At 46.6% G+C, this 20,887-nt stretch overlaps 1 protein-coding gene across 4 annotated transcripts in view; it reads right to left on the bottom strand.

The window, feature by feature from the left end:
* tmprss3a (transmembrane serine protease 3a) overlaps window positions 1-20,887 on the bottom strand; it is a 54,993-nt gene that overhangs the window by 21,365 nt on the left and 12,741 nt on the right. For all 4 annotated transcript variants that reach the window (XM_072513155.1, XM_072513156.1, XM_072513157.1 and 1 more), the window contains exons 4-7: window positions 8,016-8,132; window positions 5,984-6,107; window positions 2,126-2,251; window positions 304-347 (exon numbers count right to left, since the gene is read on the bottom strand). In XM_072513155.1, coding sequence (XP_072369256.1) covers window positions 304-347; window positions 2,126-2,251; window positions 5,984-6,107; window positions 8,016-8,132 — 411 coding nt within the window. The remainder of the gene's footprint in view (window positions 1-303; window positions 348-2,125; window positions 2,252-5,983; window positions 6,108-8,015; window positions 8,133-20,887) is intronic.

Here is a 20,887-nt window from a genome sequence, read left to right as displayed (position 1 = left end):
GACTTGTGGGAGGAAACCGGAGCACCCGGAGGAAACCCACGCAGACACAGGGAGAATGTGCAGACTCAGCACAGACAGTGATCCAAGTCAGGAATTGAACTTGGGACCCTGGCGCTGTGAACCCATAGTGCTAACCACTGTGCTACCGTGCTGCCCAACATGTCTTTAACCAAGCTTTTGATCGCCTGTCCTATGTGACCAATACATGAAGCGCTTTGGGACATTTTTCTACTTTGTACCCTTGTTAATAATAATCAACATCTTCAAATACCTGGAACAGGATCCTCTCTCCATGAAACTCACCTAAACATTTCAATGATGTCACCTTGCCTGAATCACACTCGGTACTGCAAAAAAGAAAGAAAAGCAAATCAGAGGTAAAAATCCAAAACTGAACAAGTACATTTACATTAAAATATGAAAATGGCGAACAACGCGGCGATAGAGTTTCGTTAAGGTTCCATTTTTAGTTCAGCACAGATGGAAATGGACTTGGAACACTTTTGTAATCATTCCTGGATACCCATTGACTACCCACATTCTCCATAGGCTGTTAAAATAACCTGCTCGTATTACAAATCGTCAGGTTCATCACTGACCTCAAATTATACCCTCCACCACCCCAACCTCCCCCACGTAATCCCTTCCAACACATTGAAAAACAAGTTAAATGCTCCAATGCGCAGACATCTTGCCAAATTGAGATCAAATGAGCTGCAGAGATTTCTTCACCCAAACTTATCCTGTGACCTTTAAATCTGATTAACATTACAGTTAACTTCAAACCACATTGGGATCTCTCAACTTGCAATAAATTCTTGTCTGCAAACTGTGGAGTTCTGGGCCGAAAATCAATGTTAAAGCAAAAAGCAGCGATTATAGTAAATCATTGCATGTAGGTGTGACAAAGAGTACTAACTTGAGACATTAAGTAGATCGTTGGACCTCACACTTTCTTTTTTTTTTCATGTTTCCAATTAAGGGGCAAATTATTTTTTTTATTTTAAAAAATTTTGTTTTTATAAATTTAGCGTACCCAATTAATTTCTTTCCGATTCAGGGGCAATTTAGTGTGTTCAATCCACCTACCTTGCACATCTTTGGGTTGTGGGGGCGAAACCCACGCAAATACGGGGAGAATGTGCAAACTCCACACAGACAGTGACCCAGAGCTGGGATTGAGCCTGGGACCTCGGCACTGTGAGACAGCAGGGATTAAGGGGCAATTTAACATGGCCAATCCATCTACCCTGCACATCTGTGGATTGTGGGTGTCATACCCACACTGTTAAGTAATGGGTTAAGAGACATTGCAATTAGTTGTCTCATTTATGTTAAGTATCCATTAATTGACACTGATATGTAAAGGGGCTTCAGGTGGCCTCTGTCAGATGATGTATAGTTAGGGTTTTGTGCCAAGTCTGTTGGAATGAAATAAATGTGCGTTGGTGAAAAAGGAACAGAACTTTTGACTCTTCATATCACAGCAACTAAAACATCTAACAGCAGACACGGAGAGAATGTACAAACTCCACATGGTCAGTGACCCAGGGCCGGGATTCATAGAATCATAGAATTTACAGTGCAGAAGGAGGCCATTTGGCCCATTGAGTCTGCAGCAGCCCTTGCAAAGAGAACCCTATTTAAGCCCACGTCTCCACCCTATCCCCCTAAACCAGTAACCCCACCTAACCTTTTTGGACACAAAGGGCAATTTATCAATGGCCAATCCACCTAACCCGCAAATCTTTAAACTGTGGGAGGAAACCGGAGCACCCGGAGGAAACCCACGACAGACATGGGGAGAACGTGCAGACTCCACACATACAGTGACCTAAGCCGGGAATCGAACCTGGGACCCTGGAGCTGTGAAGCAACAGTGCTAACCACTATGCTACCGTGCTGCCCACGGGAACTCGGGTCCTCAGTGCCGTGAGTCAACAGTGCTAACCACTGCACCACTGTGCCTACCCGACCTCGCATTTTCTATCTGAGTCATATTTCTGAGACCTGTTGTCTGGCAACGTGACTGAATTGAAAATCAGTAAAATCACCAGAGCAAGACAAAGCAGTTGATTTGAATGTGTTAAGCTTATAAAACATGAATCTTTAATGATTTATGTACCTCAGTGGGATCACCATTTGTATCCTGGGGATATGGATCGTGTGCTGGCTGAAGTTTACTTCCACAAAGTTGTGTTTGAGCTTCTCCTCAATGGATGCAATGGGAAGCTCCGTGGAATTGATATAACTGGGAAGACAACGCAGAGAGATGAGGGAAAGGTCTTACTGCTCGCAGAGTCAAAACCAGCAACACTTTACAACCAGACAAATAAAAATTTGAATGATAGGTAACAGTATGGGAAGCCACGTCTTCCCATGCATCACCTGGCATCTTGTGGAAAATCCGGGGAATTTTCCCATTGCATTGCACGTCCAAACACAGGGACAAAGGGTGGAGAGAAAACGACCTGCTCCCCATCCAGGGAGTCCCACATAATTGTGATACTTTATATGTCACAATACACTCGAACCTCTCCAGTCTGGAAATCTGCCATTCGGAAACACCAGTTGCACGGAAATGTTTTGAGCAGGTCCAAGAACTCATGTCATCATAGATATTTATATCTACATTGCTTTCTGGTTCGTGCACTTGTGGTTAGGCATTCTAATGTCATTTTACAATCTAAAACATTCTGAAATCCAGAAATGACTTGGTCCCAAGCATTCTGGACTAGCGAGGTTACCGTGTATATGCATTCTTCTACCCCACATGGCCTCCTGGGAGCTGTGGAAAGATAAAACGCACATAAAGAACCCAACACGATTTTAAATCGTAGAATGGTTCCAACAAAGGAAGGGTCCATTCGGCCCGTCACGTCCATGCAGACCTCCCTGGCTGGCCCCCTCCCCTGCGTCCAACTGGTTAACTCTGGTCTGACAAATCAATGCAGTGCCGACCTCTTGTATGAGTTACCAGGCCAGCTGGCTGCGAAAACCTCAGCTCCTGAGTGAATCCGCTCACTAATCAACCCCTTGCCCCACGCTATGTGAGAATTCTGCACCGTTTGGTAAATCAGCCTCTTGAATCTGCTCCACATCCGATTAGATGATGGGTGATTTGTGCCTCCACCTCCTTTTAAACACGGTGAACCCACATCTCTTGCTATTCCTTAGCCACCGATAATCAATCAATCTCCGTCTTGAAAGTTTCAATTGACTCGATGTCCACAGCCTCCCAAAACACTCTACCGCCAATACTTTTGAAATGTAAATATTGTCACCATCCCAGAGTCTGCTCTCCCCTTTTTGAGTGAGAGCTGACTGGTGGTGACTTAACCTGAGGGTCACCACACCTGAGGCGAGGGGCAAGGTTGAGAAGGCGGGGCCTATCACAGGGAACCGCAGCCGGAACGGGGATTGAACCGGAACTGTTGGCGTCGCTCCACGTCACGAACCAGCCGTCCAGTCGACTGAGCTAACCCGACCCCATTTTTGAAGTGTAGTCACTGCTGTATCAACCCATGGAAGTCAACTTTTACATAGCGAGCTCCAAACGAACACCAGTGAGATAAATGACCAGGTTGTTTGCTTTGGTGTAGCTGATTGAGAGACAGATATTGGTCAGTATTTCAAGTATAAGGGCAGCAGCCTTCTCCAGTGTCTGCTTCTGTGAGTTTCTTTACTAAATTGATCTTAAGATGCCTGCCTCCAGAGGCAGCCTCATGGCGTTGCCAGGTGACTATGGAGCACCAGAGGTGTCAATCAGCCTTGTTACCTTTCAAAACTCAAACATTCCCCTTTCATATTGAACTGAAGATGCAAACATCCCCTTTTTCCCAGTGAACAAAATACATGTTTACCTGCCTTATACCTCCACTGTTCTCATGCACTGACAAATGTTTGTTCTACTCGTCAGTCTCTGCACATGCATTGCACACATAGGGAGGGATTTTCCAGCCCTTCCTGTTAGCAGGATCTTCCGGTCCTGCCGAAGGTGACCCACTGCGGCGCGTTCCCCATCGGCGGGATCGGAAGATCTTACCAGCGGCCAATGGCGGGCCAGCCGCACCGCTGGAAAACATGCCACAGAAGATGGGGGGATGCAGGAAAATCCCACCCCCCCCCCCAGTCTTTAAACCGTGCAGGCCTCTTCCTGGAATCTGTGCGCATTGACAATGGCTGGATGATGTTCATTGTCCAGTGATTGTCGTTCCCGCGGCCCTTGTTTCCATGGTAACCGATGTTCCGTCAGACTGCACCGTCCTCTCACTATGGGCGTCGTGCCATCATAAAGCCTCAATCTTACCTTTGAAGGCTTTATCTTTGATCACCATGCTGAGCCACTTCACACAGATGTGTGCAGGCCATTATGACGCACAATGCCCCGGCATCTATCTGGCATTTCTTTTCACTTGATACTTCCCTCTGAGGTCATCATGGTAACAATCACAAACCATTTGTTGCCTATAGTCTTGACTGAACCGTGCGTAATTCTTCTGCTGATATGTCTCCAGTGACCATCTGTATCGGCTTGTTTTGATTTTATTTCTAGGCAGACACTTGTGCACAAAATGATTCTACTTCTTGCAATTAAAACGCTCTTTCCCCCTGCTGGATAATCCTTCCTTTCCTGTGCATGCCGTGCTCCGCAGGATTTGCAACCTGCTCTTTGTCTGTGATTGCTCCACTCTTTCAGTGTAGCTGCTCCCACAGCATTATGTATCTCCTGGTCTGATTTGCCTTACATATGCTCCAGCTGACGCTTCGCAACCTCCATAATTTGTCGCAGATCTATCTCTTTCTTTAGCGCCAGTTTCTCATCTTGTAGTCGACTTGCTCTCACTGAGAGGTCTCTCACACCTATGGCTAATCTATCTTTAATAAGATCACCTTAATGCTGTCCAAATTCACCTGATTCTTCTAACTGTCTACAACCATCACGTGCCATACAATGTTCCCGTTTTCACTCAGAACTCTAGTGTTGAAAACATAACGTTCATCTGTACTATTCACTCGGGGTTCAAAATGCGATTGTGGGGCTTTCAAAATATCTTTTGTCTTTTTTTGCACACCTGTTAGATTTAGAGTGATATCCACTTTGTAGCAGTCCTATCTTAGCAGTGTTAACAGTGTGGCTATTCGCATCAGTTAGGTTTGTTAATTAAGTCTGTTGCAATCATATAGTTTGGCCATTGTAAGTGGAAAAACAGCCAATTCTGCCCTATATCACTGTTCATTTTGACTCGTGATAAGAATGGAAATCTACTGCAGCCATTTTCACTTAGTAATTTCCTTGAAGCTTTTGTTTGCATTCCTTGCGTTCTTTTGTGTCTGCATTTCTTTTGTTCTTTTTTCAGCAGCTTTTTTTGCAGATTCGCACTTTTCTGCATTTTATTCTTAGCAGCGCCTCACTTGTAGCCTTGCAAAATTTGTCTGATTTCCTTTATCTTTGTCAGCAGCTTTTTCCAGATTATTAACCTTTCTGTGTTCCTGGGTTCTCAGTGGGTGGTGGGACTTTCCACCCCCTTCCCCTCCCCTGCAGTGTGGTTTACGATGGCGAAGGCGACAGAGGTAGCTCATCATTGGCCGCCGGTGGAGACCTCTGGTCCTACCAATGTTTACGGTGTTTTTTGTTGTTCGCCAGGCCATGCAGCTGCGGAACCTGCAATAGGAGTTGCCACGGTGTCTGCCTCCAGAGGCAGCCTCGTGGCATAGTCACGTGTCTACAGAAAGCCAGAGGGGTCAATCCGACTGGTTACCTTTCAAAACTCAAACAGCCAGGACAATAGGGGGAACCTGCCAGTTCTTCTTGGAGGCAGTGCCGTGCGACCTTTTACAACCAGCAGAGCGGGCAGACCAGGCCAAAGTTACTGTTGCATCAGAAAAACAGCAGCTCCAACAGTGCAGCACTGCAGCAGAGAATCATTGCTTTTGTGAGCTTGAGCTTGGGGAAGAATTTACATTTTAACAATTAACTTACCTGCTGTATCCGAGTTGTTTACACGCAGCGGTTCCATGTACAGCATTCCATCCCTCCCAACACACCGTTCTCCAGGTCCCGCCTGTATAAATCTGCACCACTGAACTCTTCCCACTGACGCGCACTGACGAAGCAGAAAGGGAACAGAGGGTAAGGTTACAGTTGGAGCAGATACACTTCCCAAACCTACCGTTATAAGCTGTCAACAATAGGCATTCCCTTAAACCCAGCAAGCATAACATCAACCACACGATCCGTTGTATGTTTGTCATGTGAGCGAGTGTTTGAATGGGAATTATGTCCCGTTCTCCAGCAATTAAATTTTGCGCTTTGAAAAACACAAAAGTTAAGTGGGTCAAAATTGAAGTGGGCTACTCTCACGACGTGCACCATCCGGTAAATGTATTTTCGGTCCCCGTCAGCTCCAACGTTCCTCGGGCCGCAACTTTCTGGAAGTTCAAGCTGACGTTTGCGCAGAGAAGGCAACGGATCTCAGCGAATGATGACGCCAACCGTCTATCCCCTTAACCGGAAAGGTTTAAGCATCAAAAGAAAACAATAGAGGGACAATGGAGAAGGAATTCAGGTGAATCAGAGTCAAATCAGGTCCAGGAAAGAAATAAATGGGACGGTTTTGCGCCCATGTTGGCCATGAGTGCATACGGCGATGTGGGCGCAAAATCTCAGGAGAATTGGAAATCGAGATTTTTGCCAGCGATATCTCGTTTTCCAATTTCCCCTGCCCCTCAGAGAGCGGGAAACTCATTTCAGCACATTGCAATAAAATTAAATATGATTCAAGCATTTTCCCGCAGTATGTGCCTCCCCTCAACCTCACTGAATGCTCGTATCGGTTTACAGCAGGTGTTTAAAACATTTTACGAGTTGAGGAGAACTTGCAAAGGTAGGTATGGCCCCCCCGGCCCGGGGGGGGGGGGGGGGGGAAACATGCCTGGGCAGTGCACTGAAACTGCCAAGCTCGCATTACCAAGGTGACATTGTCAGGATGGCACTGCCAGACGCTCCTCTGGGGGAGCCCCATTGGGCGGGGGAGGGTTCCCCTTATGCATTGGGGTGGTTGCCCAGATGCCTGTTTGTGGGCGAGGGGGGGGGGGTCACCTTGTGGGGAAGTGGTGGTGTTGGCCTGACACCTGTGTGCAGGGAAGGAGAGGATCACCCTGATTCTTCGGGGGGGGGGGATTCACCCCGATGTCTATGTAGGGGTTGGTGTTCACCGATGTCTGTGTTTAGGGTGGCCTGTTCTGATACCTGTGGGGGTGCCTCCTGTGTTCCTGGAGTGAAGGGGGGGCAGGGGGAGTTTATTTCAAATGCTGATTGGGCTTCATTGAAAGATGGCGCCACGATCTCAGTGATGCCGTCCTTGCCGGCACTATCAGGCCCCGCCCCGCCAGAGTGATGCCACAAACCGCGCCCCCGAATTGTCTGTGGAGCGAGTGTCAGAGAACCTGGAGAGAAAACTCGGCTGTGCAGCTGGAGAGCTACAAGCTGGTTTTCTTGCTCAAACTAGCACTCGGCCAACATATGGGAAGATTCCATCCAAAGCGAGGAGAAGGATGATTCGATGAAGAGGGAGAGAAAAGGTGAAGAGCACAAATCGGAAAATCATGTTCAACTTTAAGGTTTGGCATCTTTGAAATCTCTGAGAAGAATTTACTACTTGCAGGACTGAGTTTGGACAAGTTAAATTGCTCCCACCCTGGGTCCGGGAGATTGATTTGCATTGCATTGACAATCATCCTGTTGTTAAAAGATATGCAAGCTATTCATTACCAACTTGCTGTGTCACTAGCGAAGGCGAAGGATTAGATGTCATTTTGTGCAAAGCAAACAATTGAAATCAGTCAGCAAAATTTGAGGATGAGCTCCTCACAGCGTCTCCCTAATCCCCTAAATTTGCTGGCTGATTTATTTATTAATAATGGCAGGCATCATCGACATGCTGTTACCTCTCCAGCACCATTTGTCCCAATAGGAAAACAAAACATTCAGAGGAATCAATTTTCTACTTTACCACATCCCAGCTCATCTTCTCCCGAAGCGCAGTCTTTCGTACCATCGCACCGAGCTGTGTGCCATATACACGACGAGGACGCATGACATGGGAACTTGCCAACGCAGCTGTGTGTGACTGAAACAATTTTAATTGGTGCTGTAATTATTTCTGACTTTGAACAGTTGCTTTCTGAAAGTGAATGAATGAAAAATGTAAATGTCACCACAGTCCCAGAGGGCGCTCCCCCCTTTGAGAGCTGACTGGCGGTGATTTAACCTGAGGATCACCACACCTCAGGCGAGCGGCGAGTTTGAACCTCAGCTGGTATGGGAATTGAACCCGTGCTGTTGGCGCCGCTCAGCATCACGGACCAGCCATCCAGCCAACTCAGCTTTGTTCGAGAATACATTTTTACAAAAACAACAGGATTGAATTTTTCTTTATTCTTTCAGGGCACACGGGTTTCAGTGGCAAGGGCAGCATTTGTTGCCCATCGCTAATTGCCCTGGAACTGAGTGGCTGGCTGGGCTACTTCAGAGGGGAGTTAAAAGTCAACCCCATTGTTGGGGGTCTACAGTCACCTGGAGGCCAGACCAGGTAAAGATGGCAGACTTCCTTCCCTCATTAGTGAACCAGGTGGGTTTTTAATGACACTCGATGATAGTTCCATGATCACCATTATTGATTCTAGCTTTCAATTCCAGATGTAATTGCATTTAAATTCCACCAATGGGGGGTGTGATCCTGTATCCTCACAGCACTAACCTGGGCCTCTGGGTTACTAGTCGAGTGACATCTCCCCGAAATCATTCTACATCTTCATTTTGTTTCAACTGTTTTTCGCATCTAATAATTTTCTCTTCTGAAAGAAATGGCTCATGTCACATCACTACAATGAGCGTGAAATATCCAACCTTCTATTTCACTATAGGCCCTGACATTGGATTTACACAGGAGCATTTTGATGGTGCAGAGACTCTCTAAACATGATCACTAGCAGCAGATCCTCATAAAATTACTCCTTGCATTTTAGCATCGATTTAAGGTGTAAGCACTATAGAGGTAAACTATGCTGTAAATGAGGCCGGGACAAGAGTTACGGGTGAAATGTGTATTAGTGTGAGCTTTAATATTTTCTTGACATGGTTGGGGGGGGAGGGGGGGGTGGGGGGGTTAGAAATCAAATTCTCTCACAGAAATAGTCCCCCCAGTTGAAGTCAATGGACATGGTTTGGCTGATTGACGGCTAGTTTGCTTGAGGGAGGAGCCAAGTCGCTCAATTCAAATCCAAACCTGCTGAGTGATTTGTTCAGGCCTGTGCCTGAAGGCTACTTTTTGACTTCAATGGAAGCTATTTACATTTATTCTGTGGCAGTTAATGGGCGCGATTCAGCGGCTTCATCACGCCCAACTTGGTGTTGGGACTAGGCCGGTGAATCTCGCGAGAGGCACCTTGCAGAATTTGTGATACTCGAAACGCTTTGCGAGATTGAACTAAATCTCGCGATCTGGATTGTGGTGTTTGTCATGATATCCAGATCAGCATATCATGGTGCAATCACACACACACTGATGGACAGGCAGTTGGAACAACCAGCACACACATAACATCGCAGCCAATCACCAGTGAGAGCACATGCACTATCAAACAGGGAACACCACAGTTCCCGCTGATTCTACCAGGAGATAGCTCAGAGCGCAGAGCTCACAGCGCGCCACTCAGACATAGACCATGTGCTGAGTGCCTCACTAAGATAGTGATAGGGCTGGGTTCACAGGTTAGCTGGTGAAGCACGTACCCAAGCCAGTAGTTAGTTGTTACCGTTGTTTAGACAATAAAACAGAGTTGTACCATCTACAGCCGTGTTGGATCATTTGTGCATCAGAACACCCAACACGACAGTGTTTTCTGTGATTCTTGTTCTCAGGATGGATGTTGTAGTTTTCACAAAGACCACAGAAGCTAAGTTCATTAACGGAGCTAACTTTTATTTACACTACTGATTTAAGCCCGACCACTTACTTCTCTAGTAAACAATAATCTAGTAATCTACAATCTACACTCAACTAACACCCTATCTATAACTGTACACTACTCTCTCTCACTGCTCCTCTCCAGCCTTATCCCTGAAGCCTGTGAGCCAGAGTTTTATATAATTCTGCACCTAGCTCCATCTCATGGTTAATTGTGATATGACATTAACCCTTTGTATTCTGAACATTTCCCATAATGTCACATGGATCTCGCCCACACTGGGTGTGATTCAGATTTGCATATTTAAATGATCCATAAGGCCCCTTTAAATATGCTTTTACGGGATTCCCCCAGCGTTCAGGATCTAACGGCCATGCCTGGGAAACCTCGCCAGGGCACCGTTTAGCACTCGTTTCCACAAACGTGGAAAAGTCGTAATAGCAACTGGGGAGTGGCCACCCAGGCCATCAGAGACCCCTGGGTGGTCGGGGACAGGGCAGGTTGGCACCCTGGGACTCCCCCTCGCAACCACAGGGAAGAGGATCGTCTGGTCCATAGCCCACGGTCTTCCACCCAGAAGATATTGGGGCTGCCCATCCCACCTGTCTCCCCCTTCACCCCCACCCCACTCTGACTGACACACCTCCAGCCCCACACACCAAGAAAGGCAGCACAACAATACCCGCGCTGCCCTCAAGTTCCTCGCCCTCCAGAGGGCACCTGTCAATGTCATCCCAGACAATAGAGTGTGGAAGACAGCAGGCCACCTCATCTTCACCTGTGGATGCTGGAGAGACAACTTGATGCAGCAGGAGAGTTAGAAAGGCACTGAAATTAGTCACAGCGTGGGCACGGGTGAGTTGAGTTATGAGGAGATATGTACCATCTATGTTAGCACCACTTAATCTATTAAAAGTCACAATGTACACCCTTAAAGTGCCTCCCTGCTCTCATTTTGTTCCAGCATCCACAACCAGCCCCCATGATCATGTGGGAAATGCACCGTCGGCTCATCATCGATCTCCTCAGAGAGGAGGGCAAGCCAAAGATCCTGGGGCTGGATTCTCCGCCGGTGGGACGCTCCGTTCTGCTGGCAGTATGGGGGTTTCCTGACTGTGTGGGGCTGCCCCACAATGGGAAATCCATTGACCAGGCGGCATCATGCCGGCGTGCTGTACCAGGAATCTGGTGCGGGAGGACGGGGAATCCAGCCCGCTGTCTTTTTCTTTAATATACATTCATGGAACGTGGGCATCACGTTTTTACGACAATTGACAATGGTTTCATGGTCATCATTAGACTTTCAATCCCAGATTTTAATTTAATTCAAATTTCACCGTCGGCAACGGCGGGATTTGAACCTGGGGAATGCCACAGAGGTCACCCATGCAGCCCCGAAATGAGCCGCTAGCATAAATGTTCAGCACGGCTGGAAGCCTCAGGGCCACGGGCAATGGGTGACTGCCCAGCCCATGTGGCATCAACTGCTGCATCACCTGGCACAGATGATCCACCATCCCTGAACCGCAGTCGATGGCACTGATTCACGGTCATCTGGAGGTATGTTGTTCCTCTCCTATACACCCATAGCCAGCAGTGTCTCCACTGCACCACCTCCAAATGTGGCCTGCCCCCATTAACTCACCAGGCCCTGCCACCCACTCCTGCCCAAATGCAGCTGCATGTCTCCTGTTCCACGGCAATAAGAAGCAAGGCCATGTCCAGAAAGGCTAGTCCAGAAAGGCAATCTCTCAGACCAACCATCGCTTGAACCCGAGATGCACAAAGTCCATTCTAAGGCCCCCCCTTATTGGAGACCAAGAACATCACAACAATGGAAGCCTCACAAAGGCCTGTGAGCAGCAAACTCTATCCCCCCCCCCTTCAAAGAGTCAGGACTCAAATGCACCCCACCTCGGGAATGAGTTAGCTAGTACTCACAGTTCCTCTCCAGTGCCCCCTGGTGAGTATTGGGGACTTGCGTGCTCGCCTCTGATATCTCCTTCGGAGATGAGGTCGCCAGGGTCACGTTTTACAGAGCTGTAATATTCGATGAGGGGTGGGGTGGGGGGGGGTGCAGAGTGACGGCTCGCTAATGATATTGTAATTTATTAAAATGAGGTTACCCACCTTCCCGTGTGGGAGCCTCGTTACGTCATGGGCAAGGGGCATTGAAAACCGAGAAACAAGATCCTCGCCAGGGAGAATCTCGTTTTCCGACTCTCGCCTGATTTTGGACCCGCGTCGCCGTTTACGCTGACGCCTAACATGGGTTCAAAATTCCACCCAACCTGTTTGGCCGCGTTATGAACGCACCTTACTTGACTGGCAAATCCTGGGCTGGGACCTAAACCCGGAGCTTGTGTCTCAGAGGCAGGGAAGCTACCCATTGCGCCACAAGGCTTCCGGTTGCATAAGAAGAATATTCTGAGTAAGTATGTTAATTCTGTATAATTGTGTAACTTGCCAATAAACGTGATTGTTATTTTTGGCCATAACATAATTATTGCACAGTGTGATACTTCCTACCTCCCGGAGTGAACTTGATTCGGAGTGATTTATGCAATATTAAAGGTGCTGTTGGCCCTGGACTGAAAACCCTGTGTTACCCGGATAATAATAATAATCTTTATTATTGTCACAAGTTGGCTTACATTAACACTTCAATGAAGTTACTGTGAAAATCCCCGAGTCGCCACATTCCGGCACCTTTTCGGGTGCACAGAGGGAGAATTCAGAATGTCCAATTCACCGAACAGCACGTCTTTCAGGACTTGTGGGAGGAAACCAGAGGAAACCCACACAGACACGGGGAGAACGTGCAGACTCTGCACAGACAGTGACCCAAAAGGGAATCGAACCTGGGATTTGGCGCTGTGATGCAACAGTGCTAACCACTGTGCCACCATGCTGCGAAGTAAGCAATAAGGTAGTAAATACTATCTCAGTAAATGTCCATCAGAGGAATATGCCCTTAGCCGTGTGCTTTAGCTTGGGACGCTTTGAAAACAAGATGATGGATTCTTTACGGAAATGTGAGTGCGAGGGATCAAATGACGGTAAGAAAGCCAATCCTGTACAGAATGACCGATCAGTGACACATCATGGTCAGAAAACAGGGATCAAGTTTTGCAACTTTTAAAACAAGCTACTATCGAACAAGTGGTTATTTTGAAATTGGTTTTGTTTCTGTGCCTCAACAACGCTGATCGCAAACAGTGTGTGAATGACGGTAACGTGCCATTCGACCATGTGGGCCGTCTCAATTCCGGTTCCGGCAGCGCTCATTAGAAAATTGTTTGTGATGTGTTGGGTGTTCTGGATCACAAACAGGTCACCGACACTGGAATTGGTACAACTCTATTTTATTATAAGGTTAACTATATTAACATACTTGAACTGTGGGTAAATGCAAGACCAGCTTTAACTGTTGACCCTTGCCTAGTCCTAACCAGGTGATGCACTCAGCACATGGTGAATGTCTGTGTTGCAGGCTGTGAGCTCTGTGCTCCGAGCTGGCTGCTAGAATGAGTGGGAACTCTCCTGTCCCCTGTCTTTATAGTGCGTGTGCTCTCACTGGTGATTGGCTGCGGTGTTGTGTATGCTGATTGGTCCCACTGCATGTCCATCAGTGTGTGTGTGTGTGTCTGCACCATGATATACTGGTGTGTATTATGACAGTTTGCAGCCCCTTGATGTGAATTTACTGAGAGTCAGTGTGCACCTTTGTGTAAATGTGAGACCACACATTAGGAATTGAACCTTCAACCTCTTGTCAACAAGGTGCAGTAATACACCAACTTCACCAACTGAATCAACAGGGCAAACTATCCATTCACCTCAATTTGTGGGAGCATTCTGTGTCAAATTAGCTGCCATGCTTCCCGACAATATTATCTGGAACTACACTTCAATGTACTTCATTAGCTGTAAAGCACTTTGGAGGCAACTTGAGGTTTTTCATTTTCTAATAGTTTTATGCAGTTTTTCTTGCCTTCATTCAAGGCATCTGGGTGTTGTGGTGATATGCATCACTGTATATGCACAAGGGGTTAATGTAAATACACTACGACTAAGTGACCACTAGAGGGAGCACCAGAGATGTCATGACATGCAGACATACAGCCAATGGGTCATTAGAACAGGACACAACCAATGGGTAATCAGGACACCCAGAGGGGCATTACCACAAGGGGGCACTTCACAACCCATATAAAAGGACAGAGCACACATGCTCTTTCTCTTTCCACAGGCGACACTTAGAGAGTAGGACAGGGGCAGATCAGAAGCATCACACCCACCACGTGGCTTAGAGCAGACTGGTTAGTTAGACTGAGTTACTATCGCAAGATTAGCCGGAGAGTCAAACTCATAGACAACAGTTCTAATGGTTCAATAAATCACATTGAACTTACCTCAACGGCTGGAGTATCTTTTGGTCAAAGCTGCATCGAGTTGCAGCCTGTGTTATCCCAGAGTACATAACACAACATGGTACCAGTAGTGCCTGTTGAATCTAGTTCATTCAGCAAGATCCGTGACTACCAGCAACAGCACTCAGGCAAGCTGATCGAGGTTCCGGTTCCTCAGCAACTCAGGTACCATGGCAATCTCAGTGCCAACTGGCGTGCATTCAAACAGAGATATGAAATTTACATGGTTACATCCGACCTAGATGGTGTGGCCGATGCTGAGAAGATAGATATTCTACTCACCATAGCGGGTGAAAGTGCAACAGAAATCTTCAGCTTCTTCAAGTGCTCCAAAGGGCAGGACAAGAGAGACTTCCAGACAATCCTGGACAAGTTTGAAAACTACTGCGAGGTGAACCCAACAGAAATCGGTAAAACTGGCGCCTATACTCACCATGAGGCAAAGGTAGGCTTGCAACAGAAGCAAACGGCAATTTTGATTAACACAAGGAGCCGCACATGCGCAGTTCCCGAGAAGACGCCAACCGGCGAAACAGTGTTTTGCGCATGCGTGAAAAGCCGCACATGCGCAGTTGCGAAAAGAACGCACAGTGAAGGAAAACTGATCTGCGCATGCGCAATCCATTTCTACGCTCTACGTCACAAGCGTCATGACGTCAGAGGCCCCGAACCACGCCCACTTAAAGGGGAAATGTCTGAAAATAATGAAAAAAAATGTAAAGCCAGAAAACACAATTCTTTCACCTGGAACGACAGCACAATGCCTGAACTTCGACCAGTAGCTGAAAGTAACCTCCACAGAACCCTGCAACAAGCAGTTAGCACCACTCCTAAGAGATGATTTAGCCCTTGAAGACTACAACTCAGACGATGATTTCATCATTGGACGTGGCGACCTCAGTACCAAATCCGAACCGCAACGAGATGTGTTGTACATTGAGGCATCCGACACAGTCATGAATGAGTTCTTTGGATTTGAGGATCCTCAGCCCAGCATAGACGACATCACGACCCATGAGTACAGGATTCTGCTGCGGCCTGACGCCAAGAGACAGAGAGCGGTACAAGCCCACAGAGAGCGGCCTGATGCCCACCGGTGGTCCACGCACCACGAAGAGTGGTCCACGCACCACAAAGTGTCCCCGACTCCACACAGAGAGTGGTCCACGCACCACAAAGAGTCCCCGACTCCACACAGAGAATGGTCCATGCACCACGAAGGGTCCCCGACTCCGCGCAGAGAGCGATGAAAGTCTCCACAGTAAGACCACTGCACGACTCTGTTGAGAGCGCACAGATCGACTCCACAGTGAGACCACTGCATGACTCCACACAGGGAACGATGCCAGACTCCACAGAGAGAGCGATACAGGCCTCCACAGCGAGCTCGTTGGCAGACTCCATGATGGAAGCAACGCAAGACTGCAGAGCGCAGTCCATGCATGGACAGGACCGTGAAGGTCTATCCACCTTCTCTGAGCAACCAGCAGCAGACGATGCAAGTCTACCACACTCATGTGAACAACAAAAAGACTATGACAGTCTACCCAGCTTATTTGAGCCACCAGTAGAAGACTCTGACAGTCTACCCAGCTCATTTAACCAACAAGAAGACACTGCAGGTCTACCCACTGTATGTGAGACAAGTGACGAAGGCATTACAATTCCCATACAAGACGTGCAACATCACAGTGAGACTGACAGATCTCTGCTCGTATGCACAGGGGCACTCGACAATCCAAGTGAAACTACTCGTGAGTCCAGTGAGACTACATCAATTGAAACCTCATCCAGTCGAGCCTCTCCACAAGGAAATGAAATCTTGAACATTTTGACTCCAGCCGAGGAGCATGAAGAAACCAAAGATGATTCAGGTGAACCAACTCCAGACGAGGAGCACCGAGGAATCGAAGAGGAAACGCTCAATGCAAGAGCAGATGCCACGAAGGACACTGACACAAGTAACTTTGTGAAGGACTTGCATTATCCACTCGGGATGGTCACTGAGCGCAACAAACACAACAACAAAACCTACAAAAACAACAACACAGCCAACAACAAGAAGCGTACCAGAGGCAACAGCATCAACAATAAGCTCGTCAATAACAACAACAATGGACCAATGACTGGTACGACATGGTACAACTCTGCAAATGCAGGACAATGTAACAGCACAGCTCCTAACACTGGCAAGAGTACAGACATACCATGGCATGACAGTAAATCTCACCGATTCAAGTTTGCTCCACTACAAACAAGCAAACCAGCTTTCAAGGCAGATGACATACTGCATCAATATCGCAGTCACAAGAAACAGTCCAGGTCGGACAACACAGATGACATATGCCTCGCTACCACAAGGATAAAAAAAAGAGTCTAAATCAGACAACGAACTGATTTGACCATTTGAACACCTCCTGACTACTTCTTGGTTACGTAAACACCAGAACACTGACGGCGTTCACAAGGAAATGCCACCATCAACATCACCACTTCACCAACAAAACAAGAAAGCAACTCGACCGTATAAATTCATGAACTTTGGACTCATAAATATTATTTGGTATTGTATAATCATCACCATCATCATAACTTGCACATGTGATCACTTATCTACTTATTTTGCTCAATTTTCTTTAACAATGTACAGAAAATATGTAACACGAAAAAAGGGGGGATGTTGTGATATGCATCACTGTATCTACACAAGGAGTTAATGTAAATACACTGTGACTAAGCAACCACAAGAGGGAGCACCAGAGATCTCATGACATGCAGACAGACAGCCAATGGGTCATCAGAACAGGACACAACCAATGGGTAATCAGGACACCCAGAGGTGGCATTACCACAAGGGGGCACTTCACAACCCATATAAAAGGACAGGGCACGCATGCTCTTTCTCTTTCCACAGGCGACACTTAGAGAGTAGGACAGGGGCAGATCAGAAGCATCACACCCACCACGTGGCCTAGAGCAGACTGGTTAGTTAGACTGAGTTACTATAGCAAGATTAGCAGGAGAGTCGAACTCATAGAGAACTGTGCTAATGGTTCAATAAATCACATTGAACTTACTTCAACGTCTGGAGTATCTTTTGGTCAAAGCTGCATCGAGTTGCAGCCTGTTTTATCCCAGAGTACATAACACAACAAGTGTCATTGGCTGGACCATCATTTATTGCCCATCCTTAATTACCCATGCGAATCTGTTGACAAATCCCCTCCTGAATCGCCGCAACCCATGTGCTATGGGTAGGGGCTAGGTTAGCACAATGGGCTAAACAGCTGATTTGTAATGCAGAACAAGGCCAGTAGCATGGGTTCAAATCCCGTACCGGCCTCCCGAACAGGTGCTTTTCATAGTAACTTCATTGAAGCCTACTTGTAACAATAAGCGATTTATTATTATTATTTAGACCAACAGTGCTGTTCGGGAGGATGTTCCAGTATTTTGACACAGCGACAGTGATATATTTCCACGACAGGATGGTGTGTGACTTGGTGGGGAACTTGCAGGTGATGGTGTTCCCATGGGCCTGTCGTCCTTGTCCTTCAGAGAGAGGTGATGGGTTTGGAGGGCGCTGTCTATGGAACCTTGGTGAGTTGCTGCAGTGCATCTTGTAAGATAGTACACGCACTGTTGTCACAGTGTGTCGGTGGTGGAGGGAATGAATGTTTAAGGTGCCAATCAAGCGGGCTGCTTTGTCCTGGATGGTGTTGAGCTTCTTGAGTCACATAATAAGAGTTTTAGGCAGCAGAGAAGTTCACTCCATCTAGTTTATCTATGCACAGTATTCGCATGGTGCATTTCTTCTCATTTTTAAAGCCCATTTGTTGTCAGGAATCTGTCTAGTTCCCTCTTGAAAATCATTCAATTTGCTGTTTCACCATCCGTGGTAATAATCCACTTCACATAATCACCATCCTTTATGTAAAAATGTTCCTCCTTCATTTTTTAGCTGTTCTTTTCATAATTGTAAACATAGCCCGCTGGATTTAAATTCTGCACATGGCCTAAACTGACTTTGGATCTAAGTTATCAAAATCTTTCATCATTTTAAACAGTCTATTGTTATGGGCCAGGGTTTAGAGAACCCCAAAAAGTATCATGGAGTTCACCTGACCCACAACTTTTAATAGATTGTGGTATGGGGAGCACACGGCCCACTCTACAGGTGTGGTGCAGCAGAAATGGAAAAGTATTTTTTTTATAGCAAAACAATGTTTATTCTATGAACTCAAGTTAATCTTTTTAAAATAAACAGTGAACATCTTAGCAACCATTAATTCAAATACAACCCCCAAAGAATACAACACTAAGTAATCCTTTAAGCTTTCCTTTTAACATCCAGAAGACTTTAAAAGAAAACTTTTAACAGAAGCACATCAGGTTAACGTCGCTACTGAGAGCAGTTATTAGTTTTAAATCACCAAAGGATTGATTTACATTCTTTAGATTACATAGAGAGAGAGACTCATACACCTTCTGGCTGTGACTGCAGATTCCAGCTCTGAAAACGAAACTAAAACACACCCTGCAGCAAACAGCCTAAAACAAAAGTAAAAAGCTGACAGACAGCCCAGCTCCACCCACACTCTGACATCACTGATAAACACCCATTTCTAAAAGGTACATTTTTTAAACACCCATTTCTTAAAGGTATTCTCATATAACACTATCATTCCATCTCTCAGTCTCCATAATATCGTGATTGGGCAGAAGGAGGCCATTCGGCCCATTGAGCCTGCACAGACCCTCTGAAAGAGCACCCTACCTAGGCCCACTCTTCCGCACCATCCCCGTAACCCTACCTGACTGTGAGAGAAAACTGGAAAACCCAGAGGAAGCCCACGCAGACATGGAAAGAAAGTGCAAAACTCCACACAGCCAATGACCCAAGGGCAGAATTGAACCCAGGTCCCTGGCGCTGTGAGGCAGCAGTGCAAACCACTGTGCCACTTCTAGCATTCCACCTCTCGGTCTCTTTCCAGAGCGAAAAGACCTGGGGTAGGACATTTTTCCACGTTTGTCATTCCCTTAGATTCTGAAATCAACTGTGTAGATCTTCTCCATATCCCCTCCAATAACTAGGTACCCTTTCTGTCACAGGGAGCTCAAGGCTACACACTGCACACTGATCCCTGGAATGAAGAGTTTGTCACATGAGGAACGGTTGAGGACTCTGGGTCTGTACTCGTTGGAGTTTAGAAGGATGAGGGGGGATCTTATTGAAACTTACAGGATATTGAGAGGCCAAGATAGAATGGACCAAATCCCCAATTACATCTTTCAATTTATGCATTATACTTCTTGTTATCAGCCTAACAAGTTATTTTTATTAAAGAAGCAAAATACTACTGTAAATCTGAAATAAGACCATAAGTCACAGGTGCAGAATTAGGCCACTCGGCCCATCGGGTCTGCTCCGCCATTCAATCATGGCTGATATTTTTCTCATCCCCATTCTCCTGCCTTCTCCCCATAACCCCTGATCTCCTTACTAATCAAGGACCTATCTATCTCTGTCTTAAAGACACTCAGTAATTTGGCATCCACAGCCTTCTGCGGCAAAGAGTTCCACAGATTCACCACCCTCTGGCTGAAGAAATTCCTCCTCATCTCTGTTTTAAAGGATCATCCCTTCAGTCTGAGTCTGTGCCCTCAGGTTCTAGTTTTTCCACCAAGTGGAAACATCCTCTCCACGTCCTCTCTATCCAGGCCTCGCAGTATACTGTAAGTTTCAATAAGATCTTCCCTCATCCTTCTAAACTCCAATGAGTACAGCCCCAGAGGTCTCAACCGTTCCTCATATGACAAACTCTTCATTCCAGGGATCATTCTTGTGAACCTCTTCTGGATCCTTTCCAATGCCAGCACATCCTTCCTTTGATACGGGGCCCAAAACTGCTCACAGTACACCAAATGGGGTCTGACAAGAGCCTTATACAGCCTCAGAAGTACATCCCTGCTCTTGTACTCTAGCCCTCTCAACATGAATGCTAAAATTGCATTTGCCTTCCTGACTGTCGACTGAACCTGCATGTTAACCTTAAGAGAATCTGAAATAGGACTCCTAAGTCCCTTTGTGCTTCTGATTTCCTAAGCCTTTTCCCATTTGGAAAATAGTCTCCATTCTTCCGACCAAAGTGCATAACCTCCCACTTTTCCACATTGTATTCCATCTGCCACTTCTTTGCCCACTCTCCTGGCCTGTCCAAGTCCTTCTGCAGCCCACCTGCTTCCTCAATACTACCTGTCCTCTAAAAGCAAAAAATGCTGTAAATACTCAGCACCTGGTTTGAAGGGTAATTACAAGAAAGGAGGAAAGGGGAGAAAATGAACAAAAGGAAAGGTTGGTGATCGGGTGGTAGACACGAGAAATTAACTAATAGAAGATGATAGTACACCGAAAAGGGAGGGGATAGACAAGTTAAGAATCAAAAGGTGTGTGAATAGAAAATGCAGAAATCATTACTAAC

This window comes from Scyliorhinus torazame, chromosome 8 (genome assembly GCF_047496885.1).
Source record: "Scyliorhinus torazame isolate Kashiwa2021f chromosome 8, sScyTor2.1, whole genome shotgun sequence".
Taxonomy (NCBI): domain Eukaryota; kingdom Metazoa; phylum Chordata; class Chondrichthyes; order Carcharhiniformes; family Scyliorhinidae; genus Scyliorhinus; species Scyliorhinus torazame.
Note: the sequence above shows the minus strand (reverse complement) of the source record. Positions and strands in the feature narration are given on the sequence as shown.